At 46.3% G+C, this 25,671-nt stretch overlaps 1 protein-coding gene across 1 annotated transcript; it reads left to right on the top strand.

Moving 5' to 3' along the window:
- Positions 1–427: 427 nt before the first annotated feature.
- On the top strand, positions 428–24,330 carry slc4a2a (solute carrier family 4 member 2a). Its single transcript, XM_063461440.1, has 21 exons — positions 428–494; positions 834–987; positions 2,614–2,809; positions 2,887–2,990; positions 4,400–4,539; positions 5,868–6,048; positions 6,767–6,902; positions 16,209–16,356; positions 16,499–16,595; positions 16,867–17,051; positions 17,150–17,393; positions 17,623–17,826; positions 17,913–18,061; positions 18,607–18,801; positions 20,767–20,976; positions 21,883–21,972; positions 22,054–22,220; positions 22,629–22,882; positions 22,969–23,138; positions 23,701–23,874; positions 24,126–24,330. Exons 1-21 carry the CDS (start codon positions 441–443, stop codon positions 24,204–24,206), a joined length of 3,333 nt encoding a protein of 1,110 aa, XP_063317510.1. The 5' UTR covers positions 428–440; the 3' UTR covers positions 24,207–24,330.
- The last annotated feature ends 1,341 nt before the right edge of the window (positions 24,331–25,671 follow it).

Genomic DNA, 25,671 nt, shown 5'->3' with positions numbered 1-25,671 from the left:
TGCCTGAACGTGGACGTCATGGTTCCTCCATGAAGCTGCTCACATTAAGCTTCATGGTTTCTGCAGAGACGTCAGTCCTGAGTGTTAGTTTAAGTTTATATTTGGTTCCACGAAATTAAAAATTGAATTTTAACCCTTTAACATCGTGTAAGTTGACCAAAAATCATGGCTGAAGTTTCACGGTGTGTTCGGCGTACACGCTGTACGTCAGAGCGTTTCAGCTCAGAGCGGCAGGATTAACGGGCCAAAACATTTCAGGTTTTAAAACATTATTCTGAGATTCAGGATCAGCAGATTCGTAAACAGATTCAGTTCTTACATTTATTGAACAGCATCAAACAACCTGACCTTTGACCTTCAGTGTACCTCCCTCCCCAGGTCCTGCTGCCCAACCTGCTTCTGAATATCCAGCTCTGTGACCTCTGACCCCTGTGGGAGCCATGAGCCATCATCAGAGCTCAGCGAGTCCTGGTGACACCTTCAGTCAGTCTGCAGTGAGTTTCCACAGAAACCGATGAGCGATCAATAATATCGATCTGATAATGATCACTTATGGGGGAGTTTGCTGTCTGGGCTTTTTGTTCAGTTGTGTCAGTCAGTGCGAGCTACCTCTGTTCTGATTGGCTGGAAACCTTCTTCTTTGCTTACGTGCGGGTTTTACTTTTTATTTTGTGGTTGTCGTGTGTTTGAAGTGTTTGTGTTAAAAACAAAGTTAAAGACAGGAAATGTTGCCTGTGCAGAGGAAGCGCTGAGATCTGATCACAGCTGGAAACAGCTATGTTCATGAAAGACTCACAACATTCAATTCACCAGTTTGTGTTTTTTATCTTCAGTCTCCTCCTCCTCCTCCACACTGTCATGCTGATGAAGAAGAAGAGGAAGATCTAAACAAGGCCTTTGATGTTCAGGACTTTCAGCAGATCCTTTGTCCTGCAGCTCGCAGCCCGCCAGAGAAACACAGAGTCTATGATGAACAGGACATCGAAGGTAAGACATCCAGATGTCTCCGGGTTCAAAAGACCTCGGAAAGACCCGTTTGGATTTTCTCCATCCTTTGAAAGGATTTAAAACCAGGATTTGGACCGCTCGTATAGGTTCTAAGAGGGTTTAATAAAGTTTGGTTAACCGAGAGGTTCTTAAAACTTTGAAGTATCAGTAACGTTTCCTTGAGGTATCCACTATCCTCATCTTTTATGGGGTGTTGTAAAGGCCTATTGTCTGTCAATAGGTTTGAGAATTGGGAGGTCCCAGGTGTTTCATGTTCCCTGTGTCTATAATATCAACTTCTTTAGTTTTCTTTAAGTATAAAAACCACCGTATCAGGGTGCTAGAGAGGTTGAACCTGTTAGTTTTCATCCTGGTTGTGGACCAGCAGTCTCAGGATCTCATGTCTGCTTTGGTTTCTTCAGCTTTGAGCAATGACCTCCAGTTTACACTGGGGAGTGTGAACAAGCTGGAATCAGAATCCGTCCTCCAACTTTGAGGCCGTAGTCGGAAAAGGGTCAAATACAGTGAGGAACAAGTTACTGCCCCAGGTCGAGGAGTTCTAGTGTTTTGGGATCTTGTTCATGAGTGAAGGGAGACTGAGAAACAGAGTGATGTAGCATCATCATCATCACTTATGTGATTGCTGTACTGTTCTGTTATGGCGATGAGAGCGCTAAGAATGAAGCTGACAATTTACCAGTTGATCTCAGTGCCTACCCTCAACTATGGCTGCGAGCTGTGGGTAATGATGGAAAGAATGAGGTCCCCGGTACAGGTGGTGGCAATGAGTTACTTTCTCAGGTAGCTGGGCTCTCCATTAGAGATAGGGTGAGGTGCATGGTCGTTTGGGGTGGTGGGTGGGGGTTAGGATACCGCTGCTACTCCTCTGCATCAAAAGGAACCATTTGAGGTGGTTAGGGTATCTGACCAGGAACACCTCCTGGGTGAGGGTTAGGAGGCCCCAGCAGCAGACCCAGGTGAAAGGCCTGCAAACAACTCCACTAACTACAGTGTTAGACGCAGGTTTCAGGTTCACTGACCCTTTAAGGTCCAAGCCCCAAGCTATGATGACCTCTGACCCTGTGCTTCAAAGATTTCAGAGAACATCTTTCACAGTGCAACAGTGACATACTTCCACCGTGTTACTTGGTATCATCGATGAGGATGTAGACCTCAGATGGATAAAGAGCTCCATCCGTTCTCCATTCAGAGCCACATACATCCAATTCGATCCAAACTGGACAGAACCAGAACCAGGAACAGTTTAACTACACATGTAATCCCTGTAAGAGTTAAAAGCTTTGGGTAGCTCATTGCCCAGACTGTGCATAATAATAACACAAAGGTTTCCATGTTAAAAACAGACATCTCTGTAGTCAGTAGTAAAATCAGGTCAGTGTGACATCGCCAACAAAGAATCTCTTTAAGGGATTTCGTTGGAAAGGAAAGCTCTTGTTGTGCCTAAAGCTGGGCTTGTGCAGCATGACGTTAATGCTGGCTGACGTTAGGAGGCTAGGAGACCATCAGAGACGAAGCCGACTGATGTGACTGCTGGTGTTCAGGTTCTTGAGCAGGTTGTTGTGTTCTGATCTCCTCCTAAAAGTCCGAACTGTCTTCCTGTTGCAGAACACCGCCACTCTTCCCTCCATGTCCATCATCCTCTTTCCAAACCACCCGCCGACAGCAGGAGGAAGAAAACTGCCGAGGGGAGGAAGGAGTGCAGGCGAGGCTCCGCCCCCAGCAATGCAAGTACCATAGATGAAGACCAACAGGACGAAGAGCATGGAAAGGAGGAGGAGGCCTACAGTCAAACTGATGGCGAGTGAGTGGCACACCTGTCAGGTAACGTGTTTTCCTGCACTTTACTGGTGTTAACCTGTGGCACCTCCCCCCTCACAGTGACCCGACCACCATCTCGTCCAATCGCAACGGCGCCGTGATGAGCACCGCAGACGCCGACGAGTCCGAAACGTTGACGTCTGTGGACCTGGATGGCATCAAAAGTCAGTCAGAGCTCATTTTAAATGTGACTTGACTCTGAAGCATGCAGGCGGCTCTGAACAGAGCACTAATTTCTTTGTGTGTTACTTCTTCTCGTTGAGTTTCTCTCGGACACGTGGTTCACAGACGGTTTGTTGTCACGTTTTCTTTTCCTCTGGGTTAATAAATGATTCTTACTCTGTGTGTGTCGTACAGTCAGACTCATTACAAGCCACGAGAGAGAGAGGATTTGTTCTTTTTCCTTTAATGCTTGTCTTTGAATGTAAAAATAATTCAAACTGAAGTCCATCTAAAAGTGTTGTTTTTCCGAGCAGTGCACCCCCTGCAGGCGGTATGAAGAATTGCATGTAAAACGTGCAGTCGGATGAACTTTTCACACAGGTGACATAAAAATGTGACCTTTTATCAGTGGTCCATGAAGAAAACTGCAGAATAAAGCTTCTGCATGAGTCAGGGTGGGGTCACATAGGAGGAGCACGAGTGGGTCAGGGTTAGCGGACCGCGCCGCTCTCCGTCGTAAACATGCTGGCTGTCAGCAGAACCCTGACTCACTAACAGCTTCTCTCACCAGGCAGGTAGACAGGGCCAGCCAGCTGAGTTCATCGCTGGATTGTGATTGGCTGCTTTTGATGATTCTTTCCCAGAAAAAATAAATGATGTGAAACTTTCACAGAAAACCTAATTTTTACTGAAACTTTAAGCTCTGCTCACCTGCTGAGTGGGCACACCTGTGTGTGTGTGTCAGGTGATCGAATGACAGTCAGACTCTCCTGTAAATGATTTCTCGCTGATGTTCAGCCGAGCCTGAAATCGTGTTAGACTGCACAAAGTTCCCACGAGAGGGTGTGTGTGAGTGTGTTCTGGATTTGCATCATTGTGGGGACTCTGGGTCATAGAGCCACAATGTGAGGACAGACAGTCCCCAACATGGCGGTCGTTGAAGTTTAGGGTGAGCTTCCTGTGGGTCAGGACGTCAGTGGTAGGAAAGTAGGATGCCCGGCTTCGGGACGCTGAGCATCAGTTAGTCGTTATGCTCCTCCATCAGCGCGTGAGCACGACTGTTAGAAAACGTAATAATGTGTAGAAACAGAGCGTGCACGAACGTGTGTGAGCGGCTCAAACAGGCTGATCGTGAAAAGTGCTTTAAGTGCTCAGAGTAGAACTGTGATATAAGCCCAGTCAGAAGATTTAGTATTTCTTCATTGATGTCAGATGAAAGTAATAATCAGTGTAACTGTAACTGTTGCCTCTTTTTCTCTTTATAGCTCTGACAGCTGCTGTGACCTCACCTCAGCATCACTGTGACACTTTATTTAAAGTCCAGTTTTTCTCATGTTTGGTTCAGGGTGGCGCTCGGTATGAAGCTTTGTGACAGCCAGCATTAAATATGGGACACCTGTGTCCACCGCAGGTCACCGACTGGACGACGTTCCAGCCGTTCGACGTCACCTGGTGAGGCGGAGCTCCAGAGGGCCGATCGTCCACGCCACCAAAGATCCGACGGTCAGCTGGACAAACCAGCACCTGCGACCGGACCGTACACCTCATGAGGTCAGAGGGCGGGGCTAAGGAGCTGTCATTATTATAGGAAACATAAACACTTTGAGCCCAATCCTCATCACCACTCTGACCCTCCGAGGCCTGACCTTTGAACTCTGCTCTAACCACACATCCTGGTTCAGCTACTTTGCTGCTTCAACTTAAACACCTGTCCCTCTGACCCTTTTCACTCACTTCCTCTAATTTGACTAATTTTGATGTTTCAAATGTAATCGTCTTCAGCTTCACTTAAACTGAGACTAAACTGCTGGCAGCTGATCCTGATGAGTTTGTTTTCTTGCTTTTCTTCTCACACTTCCTTCACTGACTTCTTACTTTGGCTCCTTGCGGGTTCGGTCACTGCTGGGTTTTTGTGGAAGTTCTGACTCGTGTTTATCCGACTCTGCTAGAACAATCCCGCACACACAGGTTGAAGCTGGCGACAGAGCGCAAGGTTTACAGGAATGTCGGTGTATTTGTGGGATTAAACCTGATTAAAGAAGGTTCAGGTGAGTTCATGCGAGCCAGTTCAGGTGGTCCACATGATGTGATTCTCACAACAAAACAACCAGAATGAGGCTGACAGGAGGGACAAATGACGAGTCGAGAGTCTGAGCGCGTTAATCCAGATGCCATTGTGAACGGGTGACAAACTGGACTCTGTCTTAATGAGAAAGAGTCAGACAGGCAGAGGTAGGTAAACTCTGAGGCGAGCTTCTCTCTCCACTCAGTGTGCTCTAGTCTTCAGGATGGTGGGTTTGGACCTAAAGAGTCGACAGAATAAGGTAGAGTGAGTTAACGTGCCAGCTTCAGTTTGGATTAACTTTGTTTTATCTCTTTCTTTAGTTTTATTCTGATTTCTCTTGTTCTATGTTTGATTTTCCACCAAACATACCAGCTGAACTTCATTTGTGCCAAATTCAAAAACGGTCATGTGAGCCATTTAGTCCTGTTTTCAGTTTTCTAGTCTGCTTGGGGCCTGTTTAATCACAGCATTAGGTTTAATATGTGAACATGAAGGTCGACAGACGTGACAGATGTGAGAGTAAGTCTGGACTGGCTCTGGTTTTAACTGACTTCTTTTGACCGTGTTCAGTGACTCAGTTTGTGCTCTGACTCGCTTTATTATAATGATGTAATCATATATGTACTGATGAAGATTACTGCAGCTGGAAGAAGAAGTAGCATCTGTAGCTGTTGTGGAGCTTCATCAGTCCGGCTCTCGGTGAAAATGTTCAGGAGCTCAGTGCTGACATGTTTCATCGTTGGTTAGATTCTCTGTGTGTGAGCGCACGCCATGGCGCCGTCCTCTTTAGACTCGCTGTCCTCTGTGATTCCAGGTGTTCGTGGAGCTGAACGAGCTGGTGATCGACAGGAACCAGGAGCTGCAGTGGAGGGAGACGGCTCGATGGATCAAGTTTGAGGAGGAGGTGGAGGAGGAGACAGAGCGCTGGGGGAGACCTCACATTGCCTCCCTGTCCTTCCGTTCTCTGCTGGAGCTCAGAAAAACAATGGCCCAAGGTGAGGAGGAGCCGGAAGCTCTCTGCTGCCCTCCGGTGGACAGCTTCCTGTCTGTGAGTGTATATGGCCAAGTCAGGGCAGCCCCCTCCACTCCACCTTGATTGAAGCCCATTCAGGAGCTACGCATTACTCAAGTCCCACCGCTCTGCAAACTGTTTTATTTTTCTGCTAATCTGAAGCATTAGATTAAAATCAATTAGCTTTCATAATAACTTGAAGACGAAACATTCACATACAGAATCAAAGTATTTATCAATAACAGCTTTCCCCATGTTGCAGTTATATTAAAGCTCAATCAGCTGATGGCTGCACAAAAAGGTTTACTGAAGGACTTTTTGTGATAGGTGTGCATGGCAGCAGTGCTGGACTTTTTGATGAACAGGGAAAAAAACTTCACTTTCTGGTGTAAATACCTATGATATTGTTTGGCCGCTGCTGTCAAAACTATTTGGTTCCAGGACTATGCCACTGTGATATAGATATGTCAGGCCTCCATAAAAACAATTTCACTGGTCACATATGATAACAATCTGTATCAGTGTTTGAAACTGTCAGCTCAGGGAGCAGGAGGGGGCTCCACTCTGTGGCCATATTCATCATCTTCAAGTTACTGATTTACAGAGATGGAAGTATAATAAAAGGAAATAAACATGAGACAAAGCAAACGGACGGCGCCCATCGCTGACTTCCCAACCCTCTCACGTTTGTGTGGTTTCAGGGGCCGTACTCCTGGATCTGAAGCAGAAGACTTTACCAGGGATTGCTCAGCAGGTGGTGGAGCAGATGGTGATCTCAGATCAGATTAAAGCTGAAGATCGAGCCAATGTTCTGGGAGCTCTGCTGCTCCGTCACAGGTGCATCCATCCAACCATCCATCCGTCCATCCATCCATCTATCCATCCATCCATCCATCCATCCATCCAACCAAGCAACCATCCACCCATCCATCATCCATCCAAACAACCAAGCAACCATCCACCTATCCATCAGCCATCCATCCATCCATCCAAACAACCAAGCAATCATCCCTCCATCCGTCCACCCACCCACCCATCCATCCATCCATCCATCCATCCATCCATCCATCCATCCATCCATCTATCCACCCACCCATCCATCATCCATCCAAACAACCAAGCAACCATCCACCCACCCATCCATCCATCCATCCATCCATCCATCCAAACAACCAAGCAACCATACATCCATCCAAACATCCATCCACCCATCCATCCATCCATCCATCCATCCATCCATCCATCCAAACAACCAAGCAACCATCCATCCATCCATCCACCCACCCATCCATCCATCCATCCATCCATCCATCCAAACAACCAAGCAACCAAGCATCCATCCATCCAGCCATCCAAACATCCATCCATCCATCCATCCATCCATCCATCCACCCACCCATCCATCAGCCATCCATCCATTCAAACAATCATCAATCCACCCATCCATCCATCCATCCAAACAACCAAGCAACCATCCATCCATCCATCCATCCATCCACCCACCCACCCATCAGCCATCCATCCATCCATCCATCCAAACAACCAAGCAATCATCCATCCATCCATCCATCCAAACAACCAAGCAACCATCCATCCATCCATCCATCCATCCAAACAACCAAAAAGCCATCCATCCATCCATCCATCCATCCATCCATCCATCCATCCATCCATCCATCCATCCATCCAAACAACCAACCAACCATCCACCCATCCATCAGCCATCCATCCAAACAACCAAGCAACCATCCATCCATCCAGCCATCCAAACATCCATCCATCCATCCACCCATCAGCCATCCATCCATCCATCCACCCACCCATCCGTCAGCCATCCATCCATCCATCCAAACAACAAAGCAACCATCCATCCATCCATCCACCCACCCACCCACCCATCAGCCATCCATCCATCCATCCAGCCATCCAAACATCCATCCATCCATCCATCCACCCACCCATCCATCCACCCATCCATATATCCATCCATCCAAACAATCATCAATCCACCCATTCATCCATCCATCCATCCATCCATCCATCCATCCAAACAAAAAAGCAACCATCCATCCATCCATCCATCCACCCACCCACCCATCATCCATCCATCCATCCATCCATCCATCCATCCATCCATCCATCCACCCACCCACCCATCCATCCATCCATCCATCCATCCAATCATCAATCCACCCATCCATCCATCCATCCATCCGTCCAAACAACCAAGCAACCATCCATCCATCCATCCATCCATCCACCCACCCATCAGCCATCCATCCATCCATCCATCCATCCATCCAAACAACCAAGCAATCATCAATCAATCCATCCATCCATCCATCCATCCATCCATCCAAACAACCAAGCAACGATCCATCCATCCATCCATCCATCCATCCATCCAAACAACCAAGAAACCATCCATCCATCCATCCATCCATCCATCCAAACAACCAACCAACCATCCACCCATCCATCAGCCATCCATCCATCCAAACAACCAAGCAACCATTCATCCATCCATCCATCAGCCATCCATCCATCCATCCATCCATCCACCCACCCACCCACCCATCCGTCAGCCATCCATCGGTCAGCCATCCATCCATCCAATGTTCCCTCTAATTTTTCATGTGTCTGAGCGAACACACAAACTCTCTGAGCGATCCCTTGGACCACTGTGAGCGACATCAGACGTGTGCACTGTGGTCACGCCAGCATCGAATCCATCCAAGTTACATGGTTTATTAAAATAATCAAATCACAGCATTTACATTTATGTTACTACTTTTAAACTGCTTCAGCCCATTTACAATGAAAATGTAAAAAAAAATCTAGCCATTGGCCTGTGTAGTATGTTAACACTATTGGAAGTAAAAATAACTTGAACTCCAATTTCGAAAACACAACTTTCTTTTTTTCTTTTTATAAAGCTCTGACTTGTATTATGAGTATGTGTCTGTGGTCTGGGAGAGAGTCCTGTAACTCTCTGTCTGCAAAATACAGTATATAATGACCAATGTTGGGCAATTAATTATATAGTTACTTCTTCAAAAAAGTAACTCAGTTTGGCAAACAACAAAGTTTTTTGCAGCTATTTTTTTTTAAATGCAACCAATGTATTTTTAAATAAACATTTCAAACTATTTACAGAACAATCAGCTGTTCTGCATCAAATCTGATGCCACACAAATTATTTGTGCCACTCCAAAAAATAATTTCTGTCCACTATGAGATAAAGGAGAACAACAGTCTGATACCTGCAGGCCTGCAGGAGATGTATCACTGCTGTAACACCTGTAACATTCAGCAGTCGCCTCATTGTTCTGACACACACAACAAAACTATTGACTACACTACACACTAACTACACAAGATTTGCGCTAAACGTCTCAAATCTCTCACATCTCAAAGCACCGCCGTCACTCCTAAAACTTCCCCCCGTTTCTTAACAACTAGATGCCACGTTGCCATACCATTTTTTGATTGGTCGACATGGTACTTTTTTGGACGAATAGGAAAGAGAGAGGGGGTGGGGGTTTGTTTTTGCTCACAGGCGGAGAGTGCTTTCGAGCCTTTTTTCTTATAAAACGCCGTTTTTACCGTTTCTTCCCGCAGTAAATATAAACAACGACAGTATTCAGGAAGAAAACCAAACATTACATATATTTTTATCATAACTCTGGTTTTACGTGGCCTGTCAACACAATTTAAAACTGGTATAAAGTCCACACTTTTTCCGTCAATTGTTCCATCTGTCCTGCTCACATCTCCAATGGTTGTACACATTGTCATTAACGTGGCTTCACTCCACATCAGCCACGCCGCTTTGCTAGCTAAAACACCGGTGTCGGCACATAAGGACGCTGTCATAGCCTGTCAACCACGTTGATTAGCTGCGTATATACGAATGTGAATTGCATTATTGGCTGGACTATGGGATAAGGTGGCATCGTTCTAATCCCATACAGGAGCAGCCAGTGACTTACTGACTAACACTGCAGAACAGAATTGTTAAAGTTTTAATTTTAATTTCAATTCAGGTTAGATTTTTTTTGTGCGCAACGCAGATTTTCTGTGCGCAGAGACCGTACCAGCAGTGCGCAATTGCGCACGTGCGCAGCTTAGGGGGAACATTGCATCCATCCATCCATCCATCCAAAAAACCAAGCAACCATCCAGCCATCCATCCAGCCATCCAAACATCCATCCATCCATCCATCCATCCACCCACCCATCCATCCATCCATCCAAACAATCATCCATCCACCCATCCATCCATCCATCCATCCATCCAAACAACCAAGCAACCATCCATCCATCCATCCATCCACCCACCAACCCATCAGCCATCCATCCATCCATCCATCCATCCATCCATCCATCCATCCATCCATCCATCCATCCAAACAACCAAGCAATCATCAATCCACCCATCCATCCATCCATCCATCCATCCATCCATCCATCCATCCAAACAACCAAGAAACCATCCATCCATCCAAACAACCAAGAAACCATCCATCCATCCATCCAACCATCCAAACACCCATCCATCCATCCAAACATCCATCCATCCATCCATCCATCCATCCAACCATCCAAACATCCATCCATCCATCCAAACATCCATCCATCCATCCATCCAAACAATCAAGCAACCATCCATCCATCCAAACAATCAAGCAACCATCCATCCAAACAACCAATCATCCATCCATCTAAACAACCAAGCAACCATCCATCCATCCATCCATCCATCCAAACAACCAAGAAACCAACCATCCATCCATCCAAACAACCAACCAACCATCCACCCATCCATCAGCCATCCATCCATCCATCCAAACAATCAAGCAACCATCCATCCAGCCATCCAAACATCCATCCATCCATCCACCCATCAGCCATCCATCCATCCATCCACCCACCCATCCGTCAGCAATCCATCCATCCATCCAAACAACCAAGCAACCATCGATCCATCCACCCATCCATCCACCCATCCATATATCCATCCATCCAAACAATCATCAATCCACCCATCCATCCATCCATCCATCCATCCATCCATCCAAACAACCAAGCAACCATCCATCCATCCACCCACCCCTCATCCATCCATCCATCCATCCATCCATCCATCCATCCATCCATCCAAACAATCATCAATCCATCCATCCATCCATCCATCCATCCATCCATCCATCCATCCATCCATCCATCCATCCAAACAACCAAGCAATCATCAATCCATCCATCCATCCATCCATCTATCCATCCATCCAAACAACCAAGCAACCATCCATCCATCCATCCAAACAACCAAGAAACCATCCATCCATCCATCCATCCAAACAACCAACCAACCATCCACCCATCCGTCAGCCATCCATCCATCCATCCAAACAATCAAGCAACCATTCATCCATCCATCCAGCCATCCAAACATCCATCCATCCATCCGTCAGCCATCCATCCATCCAAACAACCAAGCAAACATCCATCCATCCATCCAGCCATCCAAACATCCATCCATCCACCCACCCATCCATATATCCATCCATCCATCCATCCATCCATCCATCCATCCAAACAATCATCAATCCACCCATCCATCCATCCATCCATCCATCCATCCAAACAACCAAGCAACCATCAATCCATCCACCCACCCACCCATCAGCCATCCATCCGCCATCCATCCATCCATCCAAACAGCCAAGCAATCATCCATCCACCCATCCATCCATCCATCCATCCATCCATCCATCCATCCATCCATCCAAACAACCAAGCAACCATCCATCCAAACAACCAAGAAACCAACCATCCATCCATCCATCCAAACAACCAACCAACCATCCACCCATCCATCAGCCATCCATCCATCCATCCATCCAAACAACCAAGCAACCATCCATCCAGCCATCGAAACATCCATCCATCCATCCACCCATCCACCCACCCACCCACCTATCCATCCAGCCACCCATCCATCCATCCACCCACCCACCCATCCAAACAACCAAGCAACCATCCAAACATCCATCCATCCATCCATCCACCCACCCACCCACCCACCCATCCATCCAAACAATCATCAATCCACCCATCCATCCATCCATCCATCCATCCAAACAACCAAGCAACCATCCACCCACCCATCCATCCATCCACCCACCCACCCATCAGCCATCCATCCATCCATCCATCCATCCATCCAAACAACCAAGCAATCATCAATCCATCCATCCATCCATCCATCCAAACAATCATCCATCCATCCATCCATCCATCCATCCATCCATCCAAACAACCAAGCAATCATCAATCCATCCATCCATCCATCCATCCATCTATCCATCCATCCAAACAACCAAGCAACCATCCATCCATCCATCCAAACAACCAAGAAACCATCCATCCATCCATCCATCCATCCAAACAACCAACCAACCATCCACCCATCCGTCAGCCATCCATCCATCCATCCAAACAATCAAGCAACCATTCATCCATCCATCCAGCCATCCAAACATCCATCCATCCATCCGTCAGCCATCCATCCATCCAAACAACCAAGCAAACATCCATCCAGCCATCCAGCCATCCAAACATCCATCCATCCATCCATCCACCCACCCATCCATATATCCATCCATCCATCCATCCATCCATCCAAACAATCATCAATCCACCCATCCATCCATCCATCCATCCATCCAAACAACCAAGCAACCATCAATCCATCCACCCACCCACCCACCCACCCATCAGCCATCCATCCATCCATCCATCCAAACAGCCAAGCAATCATCCATCCACCCATCCATCCATCCATCCATCCATGCAAACAACCAAGCAACCATCCAAACATCCATCCATCCATCCATCCACCCATCCACCCACCCACCTATCCATCCATCCACCCATCCATCCATCCACCCACCCACCCATCCAAACAACCAAGCAACCATCCAAACATCCATCCATCCATCCATCCACCCACCCACCCACCCACCCACCCATCCATCCAAACAATCATCAATCCACCCATCCATCCATCCATCCATCCATCCATCCATCCATCCATCCATCCATCCATCCATCCAAACAACCAACCAACCATCCACCCATCCATCAGCCATCCATCCATCCATCCATCCATCCATCCATCCATCCATCCATCCAAACAACCAAGCAATCATCAATCCATCCATCCATCCATCCATCCATCCAAACAACTAAGCAACCATTCAATTCAATTCAATTCAATTCAATTCAATTCAATTCAATTCAATTTTATTTATACAGCGCCAAATCACAACAAAAGTCGCCTCAAGGCGCTTTATATTGTACAGTAGATAGCACAATAATAAATACAGAGAAAAACCCAACAATCATATGACCCCCTATGAGCAAGCACTTTGGCGACAGTGGGAAGGAAAAACTCCCTTTTAACAGGAAGAAACCTCCGGCAGAACCAGGCTCAGGGAGGGGCGGGGCCATCTGCTGCGACCGGTTGGGGTGAGAGAAGGAAAACAGGATAAAGACATGCTGTGGAAGAGAGACAGAGATTAATAACAGATATGATTTGATGCAGAGAGGTCTATTAACACATAGTGAGTGAGAAAGGTGACTGGAAAGGAAAAACTCAATGCATCATGGGAATCCCCGGCAGCCTATGTCTATTGCAGCATAACTAAGGGAGGATTCAGGGTCACCTGGTCCAGCCCTAACTATATGCTTTAGCAAAAAGGAAAGTTTTAAGCCTAATCTTGAAAGTAGAGATAGTGTCTGTCTCCCGAATCCAAACTGGAAGCTGGTTCCACAGAAGAGGGGCCTGAAAACTGAAGGCTCTCCCTCCCATTCTACTTTTAAATACTCTAGGAACAGCAAGTAGGCCTGCAGAGCGAGAGCGAAGTGCTCTAATAGGGTGATATGGTACTACAAGGTCATTAAGATAAGATGGGGCCTGATTATTTAAGACCTTGTATGTGAGGAGCAGGATTTTGAATTCAATTCTGGATTTAACAGGAAGCCAATGAAGGGAAGCCAATACAGGAGAAATATGCTCTCTCTTTCTAGTCCCTGTCAGTACTCTTGCTGCAGCATTTTGGATTAGCTGAAGACTTTTCAGTGAGTTTTTAGGACTTCCTGATAATAGTGAATTACAGTCGTCCAGCCTGGAAGTAATAAATGCATGAACTAGTTTTTCAGCATCACTCTGAGACAGGATATTTCTAATTTTAGAGATGTTGCGCAAATGGAAGAAAGCAGTCTTACATATTTGTTTAATATGTGCCTTGAAGGACATGTCCTGGTCAAAAATGACTCCAAGGTTCCTCACAGTGTTACTGGAGGCCAAGGTAATGCCATCCAGAGTAAGAATCTGGTTAGATACCATATTTCTAAGATTTTCAGGGCCGAGTACAATAACCTCAGTTTTATCTGAATTAAGAAGCAGAAAGTTAGCGGCCATCCAGGTCTTTATGTCTTTAAGACATTCCTGCAGTTTAACTAATTGGTGTGTGTTACCAGGCTTCATGGATAGATAGAGCTGCGTGTCATCTGCATAGCAGTGAAAATTTATGCTATGTCTTCTAATGATGCTGCCTAGGGGAAGCATGTATAATGTAAATAGAATTGGTCCTAGCACTGAACCCTGTGGAACACCATAATTGACCTCAGTGTGTGAAGAGGACTCTCCATTTACTTGAACAAATTGGAGTCTATTAGATAGATATGATACAAACCACTGCAGTGCAGTACCTGTAATACCTACAGCATGTTCTAATCGCTCTAATAGGATATTATGGTCAACAGTATCAAACGCTGCACTGAGGTCTAGCAGGACAAGCACAGAGATGAGTCCACTGTCAGAGGCCATAAGAAGATCATTTGTAACCTTCACTAAAGCTGTTTCTGTGCTGTGATGAGCTCTGAAACCTGACTGAAACTCTTCAAATAAGCCATTCCTCTGCAGATGATCTGTTAGCTGTTTGACAACTACTCTTTCAAGGATGTTTGATATGAAAGGAAGGTTGGAGATTGGCCTATAATTAGCTAAGACAGCTGGGTCTAGAGATTGCTTTTTGAGTAAAGGTTTAACTACAGCCAGCTTGAAGGCCTGTGGTACATAGCCGATTATTAGAGATAAGTTGATCATATTTAAGATTGAAGAATTAATTAATGGCAGGACTTCTTTGAGCAGTTTTGTAGGAATGGGGTCTAAAAGACACGTTGATGGTTTGGAGGAATTAATTATTGAAGTTAACTCAGAAAGATCGATTGGAGAAAAAGAGTCTAACTTAACATCAATGGTACTAAAAGTAGCTGTAGATGATATTACATCTGTGGGATGATTATTGGTAATTTTTTCTCTAATGATAAAAATTTTATTTGTGAAGAAGTTCATGAAGTCATTACTAGTTAACGTTAAAGGGATTGTTGGCTCAATAGAGCTCTGACTTTTTGTCAGCCTGGCTACAGTGCTGAAGAGAAACCTGGGGTTGTTCTTATTTTCTTCAATCAGTGATGAATAGTAAGATGTTCTGGCTTTGCGGAGGGCTTTCTTATAAAGCAGCAAACTATTTCTCCAGGCTAAATGATGATCCTCTAAATTTGTGACACGCCATTTCCTCTCCAGCTTACGAGTTATCTGCTTTAGGCTACGTGTTTGAGAATTATACCACGGAGTCAGGTACTTCTGATTTGAGGCCTTAGTTTTCACAGGAGCTACAGTATCCAGAGTCGTACGTAGTGAGGAGGTAAAATTATTAACAAGATAATCGACCTCTGTTGGAGTAGCGTTCCATCCATCCATCCATCCAAACAACCAGGCAACCATCCATCCATCCAAACAACCAAGAAACCATCCATCCATCCATCCATCCATCCATCCATCCAAACAACCAAGAAACCATCCATCCATCCATCCAACCATCCAAACACCCATCCATCCATCCAAACATCCATCCATCCATCCAAACAACCAAGCAACCATCCATCCATCCATCCAAACAATCAAGCAACCATCCATCCATCCATCCAAACAACCAAGCATCCATCCATCCATCCATCCATCCATCCAGCCAGCCAGCCTTTTCCTGAGCACATTTCTTCTTCTTTCCTCAGTCACCCAAGCGATGAGAAAGATCACAGCTTATTCAGCAGGAACATCTCTGCAGCAAACATGGCCAACCTTATGGACAGACACAATGGAAAATCTGAACCCTGCATCAACCTGACCAATCACAAGGAGGCTGATGGAGACAAGAACAAGGTAAAAACTGAACTTTAGGTGGAGAGGCTGTGCAATCAGACAGCTGAAGCCTCCACCTCAGAGTGCCTGGTGTCAGATGTATGTGCTGGACATGAAGATCAGCCTGTTGGTATGGCACTGACTTCACTTTGTGCTTGTCCAGAGAGAAGTCCCACAGCTCTGTCACTCCAGATCCAAGCATGAGGTGAAGCTAATGGAGAAGATCCCAGAGCGAGCTGAGGCCACTGTGGTCCTCGTAGGTATGCATCACAGCGATCACAACAGTGCAAACACTAGCAACAAAGAAACCTCAGGGAGGGTTTGCTGTAGGGCTTCTTGTATCTCTTTGTATCTTTAAAGACTAGTTGGGTAACACAAGGAGAAAGATGAAAATCAAAGACTTACACTTCCACAGTACCAAAACCTTTTTCACAGGACTGAACATGGACATGCATAACCTTCTTGGTCATGTGTTGCCATGTGGAGGAGCATGTTCGCTGGGTTCAGTGCATCACTCTCATGTGTCTGCAGGCAGTGTGGGTTTCCTGGACCAGCCATCCATGGCGTTTGTGCGACTGCAGGAGGCAGTTCTGCTGGAATCTGTCTTGGAGGTTCCTGTGCCAGTTAGGTTCCTCTTCCTCCTGCTGGGCCCGCCCACTGCCAACATTGACTACCATCAGATTGGACGCTCTATCTCAACACTCATGTCTGACAAGGTGAGTGCCAGCAGACTGTGTAAGATACTTCCTGATGGCACCAGATATTAATCAGCATCATCTATTATCATGAGGTTCAATCTGTTTTGTTCTTTTAGAACTTCCATGAGGCGGCGTACCAGGCAGACGACCGTCAGGACCTGCTGACAGCCATCAACCGCTTTCTGGACAGCAGCATCGTCCTCCCGCCCTCTGAGGTCAGCGGTGACGAGTTGCTCCACTCAGTGGCTCACTTCCAACGAGAAATGCTCAGAAAGAGGGAGGAGGAGCAGAGCAGCAAACTTCAGGAGAAACAGACCAGCATTCAGCAGGATGAAGGTGAGCCCCAGCTGCCCGAGTCCAGTTTCAGGAGCAGGTTAGAGCTGAGTAATAAAAGCTGAAAAAAGGGCTGAAGAACAGGTTTTTGATGGGAGCTTTGCCTGAATCAGCCATTTTTCTGGAGCATTAAATTTGCATGTTGCCTGCTTTTATGATAAATGTTTATTATTCCCTAAATATTAAAATATTCATGTTTCCTAAAAGCTTTAATGTCAGTGCAAAAATGTTAAAGAGTCTTGCTCTTCTCCTGCAGATTCTCTTGTTCCCTCCAAACCTGGTGATGAGCCGTTGAGGAGGTCAGGTCGTCTGTTTGGAGGCCTCATCAAAGACGTGATGCGGCGTTATCCTCAGTATCTCAGCGACATCCGAGATGCTCTAAACCCTCAGTGTATGGCTGCCATTATCTTTATCTACTTTGCTGCACTGTCACCTGCCATCACCTTTGGTGGTCTGCTTGGTAAGTCTGAACCTGGCGAGGCTTGGCTGAAGAAAGGCCGCCTTACCTTTGATCCATATGAGGATCTGTGATCTTCATCCCTGCAGGTGAGAAAACGGAGGGTCTGATCGGCGTGTCGGAGCTGATAGTGGCCACTGCGTTGCAGGGCATTGTGTTCAGTGTGCTGGGAGCTCAGCCGCTGCTGGTGATCGGCTTCTCCGGACCGCTGCTTGTATTCGAAGAGGCCTTCTACACTGTGAGATTGCCTGACACAAAGTCGACACGTCAGCATATAACCTGTATTTAAATGAAACATTTTAAACTCAAGGTTTTGTAGATTCACTTACTCTCGTCCTCAATTTCGAACCCGTAACAACTTCTTTTTGACTCAAAGCTTTCCTGAAATTGTCTTTTCCTCCTCAGTTATGCAAACGATCAAAATTTCAAAAGAAAAAGCAAAAAAAAAAGCTTTTACTTACATCTGGTGATCTGTTTGCAAACAGTCTTTCAAAGTCTACAATGGACAGTGCCTATATGTACAGAACCTCCTTTAGATCTACATTTAAATTTTGTAGCACTGAAATTTGACAAAAGTGAAAGAACTCAGCAGAAGTTTGTGCATCATTACTGAGAGTTGTTCAGTTTTCCAGCATCTTGACATTGGCTGAGCTGAGATGGGGACAGTCATTAACTCATTCCAGTCTAATCTATGATAACAGTCTTTTTGTCCACTGTAGCAACATCAGACCAAAGTATTTCAGACTGTCTCCTGAAACCTGCCTCCTCTGTGTTCCTGTGTAGTTTTGTAAAGTTAATGGGATCGAGTATCTGACGGGTCGGGCATGGATCGGTCTCTGGCTGGTGCTCATCGTTGTCCTTACCGTGGCCTTCGAGGGAAGCATACTCGTTCGCTTTGTTTCACGCTTCACACAGGAGATCTTCTCCTTCCTGATCTCTCTCATTTTTATCTATGAGACCTTCGCCAAGCTGATCAAGGTAAGTTCAGAAGTCTTTCAGGTAATTCATGGATTCTTTCATTTAGATATTCTTTGAAAGGATATGAAAATGAGAAGTGAAACGAAGGCAGAATCTTCTTCATAGTTCTCCATTTTTCTTTAGGTAGCTCAGTAGAAAATAGAGTTGATACTTGCTTAGTACAAAAGGACCTCTGAGTCATGTAGACGTACTGTGATCGGTCCACACGAGCCATCCAGCATGGCCCCCGTCCCGATTTCCTGTTTTTCTAAATGTTTGTCACTCAAGTGTTCAAATTTTGGTAACAAATTTACTTTGCATTGTTTGTCATGGTACTATGGGTACATGTTGTAATAATCACTTTCTGTCTTTCTGAGAAACCTGGCTGCTGCTCCGGTTCTTCCTGGTTTGAGTAACAGAGGAGGCTGAGGGTGGAGCTGGTTTAAGTGCAGAGGCCAACAAAATGGACTTAACCATTAGTTGTGACCACACCGGGGGGGTGGGGGGGTCTTAGTTGGTTCCAATATTTTGAATTTTTGTGGTAACTTTGTTTTTTTTGGGGTATAATAAAGCCCATCTTTTGAAGATTCTACCTGCGCCTGTATGTTCTTGGTTGCTTGGTCTCCGAAACAGATCATCAAACAAATTTAAATATTAGACAAAGACAAGTAAACACAAAATGCAGTTTCTAAATGAAGGTGTTCATGATTAAGGGGAGCCTACATGGCCCTGTGTGAAAAAGGTGATTGCCCCCTAAACCTAATAACTGGTTGGGCCAGCCTCAGCAGCAACAACTGCCATCATCATTTGTGATAACTGACAATGAGTGTTTTATGGCCAAAATGGTTGTAATTCCATCACATTGGAGGGTAGCACCTTATTGAGGTCGTGATTCAGGTCAGGACTCCAAAGTCTTCATTTTGTTTTTCTTAAGCCATTCACAGGTGGACTTGCTGGTGTGTTTTGGATCATTGTCCTGCTGCAGAACCCAAGTGTGGTTCAGCTTGAGGTCACGAACAGATGGCCGGACATTCTCCTTCAGGATGTTTTGGTAGACGGCACAATTCATGGTTCCATTTACCACAGCAAACTTCCTGTTCCTGAGGTAGCAAAACAGCCCCAGACCACTGCACTTCAACCACCCATTTTACTGTTGGTATGATGTTCCCTTTCTGAAATGCTGTGTTACTTTTCAATCAGATGTAACGGGACTCAAAAAGTTCAACTTTTTTCTCGTCAGTCCACAGAGTATTTTCCCATAAGTTCTGGGCATCATCACAATGTTTTCTGGGAAACCGAGATCAGCCTTTACGTTCCTTTTGCTCAGCAGTGGTTTTCTGCCATGGATGCCATTTCTGCCCAGTCTATTTCTTATGGTGGAGTCATGAACTCTGACCTTAACTGAAGCCAGTGAGGCCTGTGGTTCTCTGGATGTTCGTATGGGGTCTTTTGTGACCTCTTGGATGGTCAGCCGGCCACTGCTGGGAAGGCTCGCTGTTCGTGTCTTTGCCATTTGTGGATAATGGCTCTCACTGTGGTTCACTGAAGTCTCACAGCTTTAGAAATGGCTTTATAACCTTTTCCCAACTGAGACATCTACTGTGTTTCTCATTTGTTCCTGAATTTCCTTGGATCACAGCATGATGTCTGGCTTTTGAGGATCTTTTGGTCAACTCAACTTTGTCAAGCAGGACCTATTTAATAAAGAAATCACACCATTGTAGATACTCAACACACTTTGCAGAGGGAAACTGAGAGTCTGAAACAGCTCAGGTAGTTCTATCATTTTGATGGTCTGTTCAGGAGCTAACACTGATCAGTTCATTTCAAACTCCCGCTGCAGCCATCTGCCACAACAGTTTGGGTTTGAGGGGAGGAAGACGGGAGACTCCGTCTTGTGAGGTCAAGACAGACTCTGTGCTTCCTGCTGCCCATCAAGTAGTTACAGACACTTTAGCCAATGTCTTCTTTGGTGGTCTTTCTCAGATCTTTCAGGAGCATCCACTCCATAACTGTTACCATGGAAACAACACTGAATCTCCATCTCACTGCAACTACACTATGGCCACCGGGAATCCTGGGAAAGTTGTTGGAGAACCGAACACTGCTCTGCTGTCATTGGTCCTCATGGCAGGAACGTATTTCATCGCCTTCTACCTTCGCAAGTTCAAGAACAGCTCCTTCTTCCCTGGAAGGGTCAGTACACACAAACACAGGTACATACAGGTACATACACATTACAGTACATACGAGGTTCTGCAGGCTAAGATCTAAAAGACTGAAAGTACACACAGAGCAGCTCGGTGGTGTGCTGGTTAGCACTCTGGGATCATAGTCCGGAGGTCCTTTCTCCAGTTTCTCAATGCGCTGGTTTCTCTCCACAGCCAGTGTGATGAGTGATTACTCTAAACTGGCTGCAGGTGGTAAGGTGAGCATAAATCATTGTCTGTCTGTGGTCGCCCTGTGACAGACTGGCTGATTGGACAGAATGATGGAAAATACTGTAACTGCAAAGATTCATGCAAACACAGCACATGTTTGTATGAGTGCAGGTATGCAAGTTCAGCTCAGTATACCGTTTAGATAAGCTGAGGTGTAAATAGTTAAGGTACCTACAAAGAAGAGTCCTTCATTGTCATTATGTGTTCACACACAACACTCACGTTCTCCACTGTATGTCTGCTGGGATCAAATCCAGCTTTGGGGATGTAAAAACTCAATGTCCCACAATTCAGCCCTTCTGTGCTGTATTGTGGCTCAGAGTGGCTTAGCTGACAGTAAAGATATAAAGAAAAACATTTTGTAAAGTAAGTAAAAGGTACACACGGCCCACCTTCTTTAACTAATAGGCTCTGGTGTTTATGAGCGCAGTTACATGTAAATACAGGTGTACACATGTTAAGCTTTTATAGACCATCACAGTGTTAGATACCATCGATGTACATCCAAAACAACGCACCAAAGACCTCCACCGGTGTCTCAGCTTCACTTCCTGTCCAGGTGTTCTGAATGAGCTCAGATGCACCCACACTTGTCTCATTGGTTCTACATCTGGATGTTTCCTTCCTGCTGAGCTCTCACATGATGTTTTGTGTGTTTCAGCTCCGTAGGATCATCGGAGACTTTGGGGTCCCCATTGCCATCCTCATCATGGTGCTGGTGGACTACAGCGTGCAGGACACCTATACTCAGGTGGGGGAGAGCACATTTTAAGCCTCAAAAAATGAACCTTGTACTGGGCTTTAAATAGCTGCCTTCATCCTTTGCCTGCAGAAACTGAACGTGCCCAGCGGATTCTCGGTGTCCAGTCCAGAGAAGCGAGGCTGGGTGATTTCCCTTCTGGGGTCGGACGGGCAGTTTCCAGCCTGGATGATGGGCGCCAGCATCCTGCCAGCCATACTCGTCTTCATTCTCATCTTCATGGAGTCCCAGATAACAGCGTAGATGATTTCAGATTTTAGACACACCACCTGGGCTTTATTAGAAACTTTACGTGGGAGTTAATTCTTAATCTTGACTAACTTTTATGGGGGTCCACCGATAAAGTGTCAAGCACTGACAGACACTGTCATTGAACTTCAAATGAAAAAGGACGGCAGTGAAACGCTAGCGATGAGAAGTAGCCTGTCCTGGTTTTTCACTGTCTTTCTCAGCTTTAAGGTGGGCGACAGAAGCTTGGGTGGACTTTTATTTTGACTGACTCTTGGTCCTAAGTAAAGGCTCTCTTTTCTATTCTTTTCTATTCTTACTTGACTCTGAGCCTTGTCTTTGAGTCTTTGAGTCTTTGAGTCTTTGAGGTTGCTCCGTTTTCCTTCCTTGACCTTCATTTTCCTGCGCCTGTCCTGCAGGTTGATCGTGAGTAAGAAGGAGAGAATGCTGGTGAAGGGAACCGGTTTTCACGTGGATCTTTTAATCATCGTGGTGGTGGGCGGAGTCTCGGCTCTGTTCGGCCTGCCCTGGCTGTCGGCCGCCACAGTTCGGTCTGTGACTCACACCAATGCCCTGACCGTCATGAGTAAAGCCGTTGCCCCTGGAGACAAGCCTCGCATCCAGGAGGTGAAGGAGCAGAGGGTGACGGGCTTCTTGGTGGCGTTTCTAGTAGGTACGACTACCGTAGAGCGTTTCAGTGCCGCTTCTGCTGCTCGCAGTGTGCTGCTGCGACGTCTGACCTGCTGTCTGCTCTGTCAGGTCTGTCCATCGTCATCGGCGAAGTTCTGCGTCAGATCCCGCTGGCAGTCCTGTTCGGGATCTTCCTCTACATGGGTGTGATGTCCCTGAATGGGATCCAGCTCACGGAGCGACTCATCCTGCTGCTGATGCCCCCAAAATACCACCCCAACCACAACTACGTCCGCAAGGTCAGTCATTCCCCCGAAACTGTGGCTCAAAGACACTGCAGGGAAAACTGCATTCTGATGCAGGTATCACCTGATCAAAACAGAAAAAACCATTTGTTAGTTTAAAAGCGTCTGCTCATGGGTGCCGGTTTAGCTCACTGCGTTGAGCGGGCGCCCAGTAGTTATGAACAGATTATGTACAGAGAGACGAAAATATACAAACTGTAACCATCTTTAGTGCAGACAGTCATACTCAATTAATAAAGGTACAAAATAATTTCGCATCTATAAACTGTGCCAAACAAATTCAGATGACCTCTGACTGTTGGAACGAGCAAACAACAGCGAGAGCAGTCGGTGAAAGTATTATACTGTAGATGGTCAGAGTGGGCGTGTACTCAGCTTTATGAGGCAAACACAACAGGACATAGAAACCTGGACGTTTCCCCCGCTGTCACAGACGAATCCTACAGGTGAGCTTCCGGGTCGAGCTTCAGCCTCCGACGTCGGGGCACTATAGGTCTGAATCGCCGTCCCAGCTTCTCACACGCCCGTCTCTCACCTGTCCTCTGCTGTCTCACAGGTGCGGACTTTGAGGATGCACCTTTTCACTCTCGTCCAGCTGACGTGTCTGGCTCTGCTGTGGGTCGTCATGGCGACAGCGGCAGCGCTGGCCTTCCCCTTCGTGCTGCTGCTGACCATCCCTGTGAGGATGCTGCTGCTGCCCCGCCTCTTCTCCCGCCGAGAGCTGCAGAGCGTGAGTCACACGATCTCATCGCTGAACCCAACCTACACATGAACGCCACATCTTCAACCAGAATTCTCTCAGCAGCCAATCAGATTTCAGGCTGATGATAAAAATACTTTTATTGGTTGTTAGAGTTTTAATGCACTGAGCTGTGATAACGAACACAGGTAGCACTCACCTGCAGAGGCGGTGTGACGTCGTTAACCATTTCTGCTCCAAACTTAAAGCTTTCAGCTGACCTTTGACCTCTGCTCCTGCAGCTAGACGCTGATGACGTGGAGCCCACTCTGGAGGAGAAGGAGGGGCAGGACGAGTACTCCCAGCTGCAGATGCCTGTGTGAGCGGGAACCGCGTGGTGATTGGTGGCTCCGCCCCTCTGTAGAGTTTCAAGTTTCGTACGCCTGGGTTTCTGTTTGCAGAGCGTCTTCCTGTTGTAAAGCTTGCACTAACAGTTCTCTGTGTCAGTAAACACGAGTATTATCCTCCAAACCAGTCTGTGTGTCTTTTATTGTATGCTGCATGATTTCCATGACCTCACCTGAGCGGGTTCAGGTGAACGTCACACTGAGATGCAGCGAGCGCTGATGTATGAATTAGATAAACGGGGGTGGGTTGTCACTAGGCACAGTAGGGGGCGCTGTGGGGTTCTGCTGATATCATTCTGTACTGTATTTAAATCTCACACTGATTCCGTTTTTCACTTGCTAGCTAAAGCCATATGGTAGCTAGCTTAGAATCCTTATCCAAAGGTCGGCTCGGTCCAGAGATATTTGTGGGTGTCTTTGCTGGCAGAATGGTTTGTGTCGAGCTGTGCACCGACAGCCAGGCTGATGAAGTACGGCTTGGTTGTGTTGTCTGCCAGCTGTACCCCTGGTGATCCGGAGAATCCGGACAGAGTCGCTACCTCAGTAAGTTTCCTTACCTGGATGTTGGAGCATGCATCAGTGATGGAGTTCACTATTGTTGTCATGCTCACACTGACCTGCTCACTGTTACACTGCGGTGTCAAAAAGTCGTTAAAAGTTTAAATTACGAGAATAATATAAAAAATGAGCTTGAACACGGTCATTCAATATAAGAAAGAAGCCTTATTGCACATAAACAGTATTACACAAGATGCCATCAGTTGCACAGCTCCAGGGTAGAAACTGCTGTCTCTGTTCTGATGCTCCTGTATCGTTTGCCTCACAGCTGCAGTGTCAACAGATTATGAGCGCGCTGTGACGAGTCTTTGATATTTGCTGCTTTTCTGAGACGGCGAGAGCGGTGCGATTCGTCCAGAGCGGGTAAAGACCAGCTGAGGATCCTCGGGGCAGTCTCAGCTGGAAAACCACACGGAGGCAGCAGTGCAGGATCCTCTCCATAGAACATGGATAGGAGGACACCAGTCGCCCCCGGGGTCTGTCTCAGGGACAGAAGATAAACACATATAACAGTCCGCAGTAGTCTCTGTGCTAGTTCTTTTATTTTGATAGTCCTTCTGTGTCTCGTTGGTTACCTGATGTGAGTGTCCTTTGTCATGTGGTACCTGTGTGGTTTCTGAATTCAGGATCACTTTTTTCTCCCTGCTGCTTTACCCGAGTTTTTCTGCAGTGATGTTTCCATCATCAAAGCTGTTTCCTAGTTCAGTCTGCAGAGTCGTGCATTTTGGCTCGCAGGTGGTTTTCATCCCTAAACTTATAAAGAAAACATAATACAGTACCATTTTTTACTGGGACCCCACAGGACAGGGCCCACTGTGGGTCCGAGTGTTGTTCACTTTGTTAATTATGGAAAGGAGAAGAGCCGGCACTTCGATTTAACGAA

This window comes from Pelmatolapia mariae, linkage group LG18, assembly GCF_036321145.2.
Source record: "Pelmatolapia mariae isolate MD_Pm_ZW linkage group LG18, Pm_UMD_F_2, whole genome shotgun sequence".
NCBI classification, from domain to species: domain Eukaryota; kingdom Metazoa; phylum Chordata; class Actinopteri; order Cichliformes; family Cichlidae; genus Pelmatolapia; species Pelmatolapia mariae.
The sequence above is the reverse complement of the archived record's forward strand: the minus strand, read 5'-3'. Positions and strand labels throughout refer to the sequence as shown.